The 10,251-nt window shown below is 33.6% G+C and overlaps 1 protein-coding gene across 1 annotated transcript; it reads right to left on the bottom strand.

Moving 5' to 3' along the window:
- Positions 1–7,060: 7,060 nt before the first annotated feature.
- On the bottom strand, positions 7,061–8,101 carry LOC131056856 (pentatricopeptide repeat-containing protein At5g39710-like). The gene has a single exon (XM_059214003.1). The coding sequence runs from the start codon at positions 8,099–8,101 to the stop codon at positions 7,061–7,063; it is 1,041 nt and encodes a 346-aa protein (XP_059069986.1).
- Positions 8,102–10,251: the final 2,150 nt, after the last annotated feature.

The following is a 10,251-nucleotide window of genomic DNA, read 5'->3' as shown; positions in this document are numbered from 1 at the left end:
TTGGCCTCTTCTTAATCAATAGTGAAATGACTACTATGGTAGGAGATTGTTTACATAGACCATGAAATCAGGTCTAGAGGTTATAGCCTAATGAAAACAAGGTGATTTTGTAAATACAATGACATTCATTGCAAAAACAAACTTTACAGTTAACTTACAAAACGTATGGATTAAAAGTCCACAGATCAGGGAGATGTATTTTTTATATTTGTTTTATTTCGGTTTGGAATGGCACATTTATTTTATATTTGAAAGCTTACTTGGGAATGTCTCTTGCCACTTCCTCTTCGTCTCCCAGTGACTTTCACAAACCTTGTTAATGGGGGTTAAAATATTGCACCTCAACTAGCATGAAACCCTAATAAACAAAGGAAAACAAACAAAAATTGAAGTGCTTGTTAGATTCTGAAATTATAAACTGTAAAAGCACTTATAGAGCAAAAACAATTTAGGGTTAACCAGTTAAAAAACCTCACTTCCAACCACTCTAATGCATTCACCAAAAGCACTCCCAGTCGAAGAACAAAACCTCAATGAAGGAAAGAAACCGCGCAAAGTAAACCCTAATCAATCAGAAACCTGCAAAGCAAAAACAATTCACGAGAAAATTAGGACCAACAAACAAAAGAGAAGAAAAATGCAGATTAGGATTAACCAGTTTAAAAACCTCACCTGCAACCAGTGTAATGCATTCACCAAATGCACTCGCAACCGAAGAATGCAACCTTAATCAAGCCAAGAAACCTAGGGTATAATGCATTCACCAAATGCACTCGCAGCTGAAGAATGGAACCTTAATGAAGCCAAGTAACCAGGCAAAGTAAACCCTAATAAACTGAAAACTTATAGAGCAAAAACAATTCACGGGAAAATGAGGACTGGAAAACAAAACAGAAGAAAATGACAGATTAGGGTTAAGCGGTTTTCATTTAAACCGTAATCAAACGAAAAATTACAGACCAAAAATAATTCACAGGAAAATGAGGACCGGAAAACAAAACAAAAGAAAATGACATACTAGGGTTAACCAATTTTCATTTCCCATCACTTACCATTCGTAAACCCTAATCAACCGAAAACTTGCAGAGAAAATCAATCGAAAACTTGCAGAGCAAAACCAATTCACGGGAAAATGAGGACCGAAAAACAAAACAGAAGAAAATAACAGATTAGGTTAACCGATTTTCATTTCCTATCACTCACCCTTCGTAAACCCTAATCAACTGAAAACTTGTAGAGAAAAAACAATTCATGGGAAAATGAGGACCAAAAAACAAAACACAAGAAAATGATAGATTAGGGTTAATCAGTTCCCATTGCCCATCATTTACCATTCACCACTTCTCTGAGATTCGTACAATAGACACACATCACAATCTAAGGCAAAAACGAATTATCCACATGTCGTCGTCGAGAACACCTATCGCTCGTCAGGAAAAGTCTGTCGAGCACCGAAAATCAATGCTTGCCGGAATGTCTTACACTTCGGCGGGCAAAATCCCCCACTAAAAGCCTATCGGCTTAATAAAACTTCACTCTTTGCGATTAATAGCTATAACTTGTACAATTGAAAAGATAGAGAGTTCTGTTGTATAAAGAAGGATTAAACATCCTAAAACTTGTACAATAGGTGATTTTGAAATGTTAATCATTGTGGTCATTCAATTGATTGCTTTCTGAGAAAATACGTAAAGTATATATTAGCTTAAATAAAATGGTAGCACGCAAACTTGAGAATATTAGGTTTACAAATGATTGGAAATTGAGCACTTTGTTCTAATTATTGTTTGTTAAAAAAATGTTTTTTGAATTTCTATTTTAAATATTGATATAGATTTTTTCATATGCATATAAATAATCTTTTATTAAAATTAAATTTAATTGAGTTATCATAAGATACTGGCATTTTATCATCTCAAAATTAGGGAAGTAATATTACTTCAGCCATTCTTTGGAGCAGAGGAACACAAGATCGAAACTTCTTTTATCCAGTTGACACACAAAAATGTTCAATTTTGTGATATGTTGTGGAGGTTGACATTAACAAGTGGAAGCAACAAAGATCATTCATTTAGAAACCCAGTTAAGCAAAGGTCCAATTAGAGTTGCCTCTGCGTCCCTTGTTGGTTGTGTTGGGATGCAAAGATTTCTTATTCTCCTTTACCTAGAAGTTTTCATATTATTTCTTTGTTTCAGGGATTTTCAACTTTGCCACAATTATATCCCTTGAAATAGGAATGAGAAATTGCTAGTTTTTAAAAAAAATTATTAATCCTTTTTAACCTTTCAATTTTTTTTTGCCTATTTAACATATAATATTTTAGGATTTTTTTTTAAGAGTGTTTAAAATGTTATTTTGGAGCTCCCTCATATGCGATGATGGAAAGTAAAAATTAAAACAAAAATTAAGAATTTAAAGGTATATAGTTAAACTAAACATGGTTAAAAAGTTAAAATTATCTTATAAAAATAAATTATTATTTTTGAAGAAAAATAGTGTCAAATTATCACTTTTAGCGAATTGTATAAATTATTGTAATTATATTAGTTTAAGGAGATATTGTCTATCAAATTATCTATTTCCCACCTAATAAATATTTACAATTTTTCACAAATATTTAACGAATAAGAAAAATATTACTTTCTTTCTCAAAATAATTCTACCACTAATTCTATTGATAATTTTTTTGAATATATTTAAAGTTAAATATATAAAATTTATTATAAATAACTCTAAAACAATATTTTTTATATGACACTTTCTTATAATTGTTACATAATTTTCACCCTTTTAAACTACAAAAACCATTATTATTAAAAAGTATTTAAAGTTTTATTTTTTATTTTTTAATTATCATTATAAAAAGATTTAAAACTATTTTTAATTTTAATTGAAAAATATAATTATAAAAATCACCCTACTATTATGCATTTTAGTTTTATTTCTTCAAAAGGATAATCTTGTCCTTTCTCTTTCATTCATGTAAACACTAATCATAAAAAATAGTTAGAAAATCAATCAACCAGCTCTATTCACTTCACTAATAATGAATATGACAAAAAAATTTCATTTCAAATAATTCATCTATATCTTACTATCGACGTAACCCTTGCACCTCCTTTTGGTGCAAGTGCTCGTTATAATTTAACATGTATTTCATTAAAATTTTGGATAAGTAGAATCGTTACTTTTACAACCACTTATTGGGAGAGGGAAAAACAACTAGCATTCAAATCATTGAAATCTTGGTATTTAGAGGACACCAATTTAGAAAAAATCGCTAGATAAAAGGAAACTTAAAAAGAAAAAGACAATGAATCTAAATAATTAGCTTTTTGATGTGATGTAATTTTTATTACTTTTAAAAATTGTTGTAAAGTAGTTGGATCATTTTGTAAGTTTATCCTAAATTAACATCCATAATAATAAGTTTTTCAACTCATTCATTAACTCATCAAAAAACATAACAAACACTATAAAAATACTATCATAGATATGTAACTTGAAATAAATTTAAAAATATTAAAAACTGAGTAGTCACTTCTAAATTCGTGTACATTTCTCAATAGATATTTTAGTCAATAGTCACGTTTTATTATTTTTAAAGGTTGTAAAGTAGTTAGACCATCAAGAACATAACGATCACTATAAAAATATTAACATGATGTTTATCTCACAATTTAAGTAAGTTTGTTCCTTAAGAAAATTTTAATAATAAAACAAGTAATTTTTTAATCAAAATAAAAAAATAATTTTAAATCCATCTTATAATGATGTTTTTTATAGTTTAAAATAATGGAAATTATGTAACTATTATAATAATGTATCATATACTAAAACTAGCACTTGCACCTTGGTGTGCAATGGGTACACAAAATAAATGTGGAAGGGCAATTAGGGAAAAAAATGGTCCTTTATTTGCATACATTTGTGCAAGACATGAGATCAACTAGTAGGGCATTTTTAAAAAATTGTTTTTTTGTGAGACAAATGTATCACTAAAGAAGTGATAGCTTCATTTGAATCAACCATGAATATGCTTATGGGGATCAAAACATGACTCAAATGAAAACCTTTGAATCAAGAAGATAATCAAACTCCATCACAAATTAGCTCATGTTATGTTTGCAATGAGGAGAGAGGGGGAAGTGTGAGAGAAAAGAGGGGTAAGTAGGTAAATATATGGGATAGAGATGGAGAGATAAAAACATAAAGATAGAGTAGAGAGAGATAGAGGTAGAGAGAGATGGAGGAGTAAAGAGATAGAGATAAAGGGAGAGATGGAAGAAGAAATATGGAGAGATAGAAATAGAGGGAAATCAATATAGCTATCTATATTTAGGAAGCAAGAGAGGGAGAGAGGGAGAGAGATGTCTATAAATAGGGGGAGAGAGGAAGAGGGGGACAAATAGATAGAGAAAGATTGAGGGAGATGGAAGGATAGTGATATAGAGAGGTATAGAGTGAGAGGGGGAGATGGAGATATACATGGCGAGATAGCGATTGAGAGATAGATATCTAAGGAGATATAGAGAGAGGGGGAAAATTGGACAAAGAAAGACAAATAGATAAATAAAGAGGAACATATATAGGAAAATAGATATGGAGAGAGGGAGAGATAGAGACAAATTGGGGGGAGGGGGGTAGAGGAAGAGATTGAGAGATACATGTGGGGATAGGGAGGGAGGGAGTGAGTTAGGGAGTGATGTTGAGAGATAAAGGATTGAGAGGTTAAATGATTGGTAGGTAAGAGAGAGGGGGGAGAGAGAGAGGGATAGAATAGGGAAAGATAATGATAGAAAGGAAAGATAAAGAGATACGTATAACTTGGGAAAGCTAGAGGGTACATGAGAGAGACGCATACATAGAGAGGGAGATATGGAAAGAAACGGGATGAGGGAGAGGGAGAAATAGAAATAGAAAGAGTGAGAAAAAATTAAAGAAAGGAGATGGAGAATAGAAAGATAAAGATATATGAAATGATATATAGAAAGGGATATGTATATAAAGAGATACCAAGAGACATGAAAGAAGAGATGGAGTGAATACGAGAGAGATAAAGGAATTGATGGAGATAAGTAATAAAGAGAAAATGAGACAGGGCAGAGACAAAAAGATATAAAGGTAGGGCAGAAGGAATAAGCTGTTGGGGATGCCCCCTCCCTCCATGCCCTCCCTCCACTCGATAGTTGGTGGGCCCCACTTTTCTAGCTGCTTACCCACCCTGAATGAATAAAAATCAATTCAATGGCAAGACGGAAGCCCCCTGCCGGAACAACTATTAATTGGGTCAAGACGTAAGATTGTCGTGCGAAATTTCACGAAAGCTCTGTAGATTAAAAAATGAGCTAAAAATGATGCAATCCACGAGGTCTTTTTCGAAATGTGTAACAGTCTATATCAAGCTCTGTAGATTAAAAACTGAGCTAAAAACGATCCAATCCACTAGGTCTTTTTCGAAATGTGTAACAGTCTAGGGGAAAGGACCCAGTAGTCGTGCACCCTAACTTCGTGCTTTTCAAAAGTTGACACAACAATGTCGAAAATGTCTAAATTTTTTATAGCACCTTCTATGACGAGTTAACTACTTATAACTAAGGTTTCGGGTCGTCATCATCATTTTTGATATGTTTTTTAAACGCATTTATAAAAAGTGTTCAAAATGACCATTTTTGAACCCCCTACCAATCATAGTGAATTAGCACACCCAGTCTTTAGTTACCTTTGACCTAATAGTTGAACATATTGTCACCTACAAAATTCACCCCCTAACACATATGAAAACAATTAACATTATATAGTTGTAGATCATGTTATTAATAATTAAATAAAATTAAATCATATCCATTTTTTACTCATCGAATAGTCAAACAATTTCTATTAAATAAGTGAATGAATAAAACCTAAAAACTAAATAAAACTAACCTAATACCTACTCAACCCTAATCTTTTCTATCCTCCACAACCTTCCCCAAACGCTGCATCTTTTGCCGCCACAGGAGCTACCATGAACAGAGACGTGGCAACCAGAACGACCACGCTAGGGCATCCATAGACGTGGCAACCAGAGTGACTAGGGCATGGCATTCAGAGACGTGGCCTGGGAAAGACGTGGTATGTTGTTTTACAACCGTATGTCATTTTGACTATTTTTTACATGATATCCTTCTCTGCTTTTTAATTTTGACTATATTTTATGTTTTGCAGCTTTCTCCTCGGCGTTCCACATACAATGTCGGCGGCATGGCTCGTATGGTGGTATGGCTTGTATGGTTGTATGGATCCCTACAGTTTGCAACTGTGTCTGTTGACACAAGAAATGAAATGGTTTGCAACCCTTTCGAGCAGGTAAGGTCTTTATAGATCTTACGGGGCAACGACCCATGTTTGAATTCGAACATTTGTGCAATCTTTTTCATCTTTACCTATCATTTTCCTCTGCATAAGGCTATTTACCTAGCAAAAAGCTTTGGCTAGGGTTACAAATTTCTTGATGTTTATTTTTGTCTCGTTTTATGCATTCTTCTTGCTATTTACTTGCCAAAAATCTTTGGCTAGGGTTACAAATTTGCTATTTACCCTGGTCTTGGGTAAGAACTAAGAACAACTCTAGTCATTAAAAATGAGAAAATTCTGGTCCCTGATTTCTGTTCCCCGTTTTGTATTTTGGGTAGAAAAGTTCTGTTCATTAAGGATACCCAAATCCCATTTCCCGATTTGTATCCTCCGTTGGGCATCATCAAATTCTTTTTAGTGCCTTGTATATTAAATCTCTTTGTGGATGTTTTCTTCACTTTTAAAGCAAATGGACACTTTTGTATTGTTTTAGTGGTTGCGTGACGTTATGTACAATTGTCTGCACAAATATCTTTCCCCATCTAACATGATATTATAAAGGACTGGACAGGACCGTTTTAAGGTCCACTACGTCCCACCATTGGAGTAAGTGGATGAAAAAACAAAGTTTGGTAGATAAACAGATGTGTCCACTATTGAACTACTGAGAGCCATATGTTTTTAAAATGATTGCAATATCTAACCAAAGTAAGTTCCATCTTACTACTCTAGCAGGGGTCTAACTACATTTGGAAGAAGACAATCATCAACCATTTCAGTCAAAAATTTTATGACTTCCTGCATGTTACCTCCTTCAAAGTTCTGCTCAATCATTACTGTTCGTGAAACAACATCAGGAGCCAAACACTCTTTTATGACTCCCCGCAAAAGCTGACTTGATTCCTTAATCATTCCCTCATTGCAAAGGCTTTTAATAAGAACATTAATGGTAAGAATGTTAGGTATTAAACCTAGCTGCACCATTTCATTGTACATCCCAAAAGCCTTTTGAATATTTCCATCTTTACAATGTCCATGGATCAGTACATTGTATGCAACATCATTAGGAGTTGAGTTTTTCTCTAGCATTGCTTCAAATACTTTTTCTGCTTCAATCATTTTGCCTTTCATGCATAATCCTTTAATAAGAGCCACATCGCTCTCCAAATTCTCATCCACGCAGTATTCCACCAAAGTATCATAAGTGATTTCATCAGGAATCAGATCATCATACATCATTCTGAACAAGAGTCGATTTGCTTCCTTTGTCCTAGATTGCTGGCGAAGTCCATGAATGAGTGCACTGTAACTGACTACATCTGGTGACAGGCCTTTCTGTATCATTTCATTATGTAACTGAAATGCCTTCTGTATGTTTCCTTCTCTACAGTGTCCATTGATCAATGTAGTGTAAGTAAACCGATCACGATTCAAGCCCATCAGTAACATTTTTTCAAATAACATGCAGGCATCTTCTAGTCTTCCTTCCTTACAGAAACCCTGAATGAGAGAAGAGTAGGTAATTACATTTGGAACAAGGCCTTTTCCAACAAGCTCATCTAGTAAACTTAATGCCTCTTGCATATTGCCTCCCTTGCAGTATCCATCAATTAGCGTACTATAAGTTACCATGTTAGGAACCAAGCCCTTCTCTAAAATGTCACATAAAACATTCCGTGCTGCCCTTATATTGCATTCCAAATAGAATCCATTGATAACAAAATTAAATGTCACTTTATCAGGAGTTAAACCCTTCTTTTTCATTTCAACTAGAAGCTGACCTGTTTCAATTGAAAATATACCCGAAGTTCAACATGATGTGCTCAATTGAAATATGAACCCTGCGAGAATATGGACATGAATAACATAAGTCCACAAAATCGTGTTATGTGCTTAAAATTGCTGCACTTGTAGCATGTAATGTTACAATCCATTAGATGGGCAAATGATTATAGTTTCTTTTGGATAGACTAGTATTATTGTTTGTACAGATTCTGCAATCTACTACTTTTCAACCAAAATGATTGCATGGAAAACAATAGCCATAAAAGGAAAGATGGAACTTGGTTATATGTGGTTGTCTTTGATGAAACGACTTTCTGAAGTTCTCCTTATTTGCTGTTGGCAGTGGGTTGTTCAGATTTGTAGCAACTTGCTGATATGACATATATATATATATATATATATATATATATATATACGTACTTCTATATATATATGTACATGTATATATATATGTATATAGTTGTATGTATATATATATATATATATATATACATGTATATATATATATATACATGTATATATATATGTATATATTTATGTACGCATTTGTATGTATATAACTATCTGAATGCCCTACCCTGGTTGCTCTGGTTGCCACGTCTCTGTTCATGGTGACAAAGGTGACAAAGTAGCTCCTGTGGCGGCAGAGGATGCATGCTCTTGAAATGCAAACAATGGCAACAGCATTTGGGGAAGGCTGTGGAGGATAGAAAAGATAAGAGTTGAGTAGGTATTAGGTTAGTTTTATTTAGTTTTTAGTTTTTATTCATTCACTTATTTAATAGAAATTATTTGACTATTCGATGAGTTAAAAATGGATATGATTTAATTTTATTTAATTATTAATAACATAATGTACAATCATATAATGCTAATATGTACAATCATATAATGTTAATGGTTTTCATGTGTTAGGGGGTGAATTTTTTAGGTGACAATATGTTCAACTAGGTCAAAGGTAACAAAAGATTGGGTGTGCTAATTCACTATGATTGGTAGGGGGTATGTGCATGTGCATGCGTATGTGTATGTATACACATCCATACATATGTACATACATACACTCATACATACGTAATGCAAATGCTTTCCATAATATTTGTTGCATTGTTAGTATCCATAAACATACACATACACATACATATATACATACATACACTCATACATACGTAATGCAAATACTTGACATAACATTAGTTGTAGTTTTAGTATCCATAATAGCAATGCACTCATTGCACTGATATGCAGATATTACAAGATGGTGTTGGACCAATTTATTGTATTGATATATAGGTAGATAGATATTACAAAATGGACCCATATCAATTGATATTACAGAATGGCACCAGATATTGCAAAATGTCCCCAGCTTATATGCACTGCAAAATGGCCAGCCTACACACTACACAACGTCTACTTTGACTCCTACACATACTCATTCTATTGATATATAGATAGAAATTACAAAATTACTCCACATCAATAGATATTATAAAGTAGCACCACATTCGCTATATTGACATAAAGATATTGCAGAATCTCCCCATCTTATATGCACCGCAAAATGGCCAACCTACAAAACAAGACTTGCAATGCAATCCAAAATTCTGAATTCAAGCATGCAACATTGATTAGTTTCATCAGTTCACCATAAAGCCAGGGAAGGGTTCTGGCTCCTCCACAGGCCTTCTTGTTATCATTTTTTCTACAACAGCTGCATCTGGCTCCTCCATAGGACTCCTTGTCATTGTTTTTTCTGCAATAGCTGCATCAACCTATGGTGTAATAGGAGTTATACTACCAAATATATTTTCATCTAGCAGTCCACCAAATTGGAATTGTTTGATAGGAGAGTGAGGGGGGCTATGACTAGTTGGAACATGGATGTTGTTACGGGCGGCATACGTTGGGGTTAGAATATTGTACATATCTCTCAAAATCTGATGATGGCCAGGTAGGGGAGTTGATGGAGTACTATTGTGCCCTGCCCTGATTGCAGTATGTTCTAAATTGTTATGGTAACTAGCTTGGAGGTTACTAAGAGCAACATATGCAGGTGTTAAGATATTGTACATGTCTTGTAAAATTTGATGATGCTGAGGCAATGGTGTTGATGGAGTACTCCTCTC

This window comes from Cryptomeria japonica, chromosome 11 (genome assembly GCF_030272615.1).
Source record: "Cryptomeria japonica chromosome 11, Sugi_1.0, whole genome shotgun sequence".
Classification (NCBI taxonomy): Eukaryota; Viridiplantae; Streptophyta; class Pinopsida; order Cupressales; family Cupressaceae; genus Cryptomeria; species Cryptomeria japonica.
This window is presented reverse-complemented; position numbering and strand designations above follow the sequence as displayed.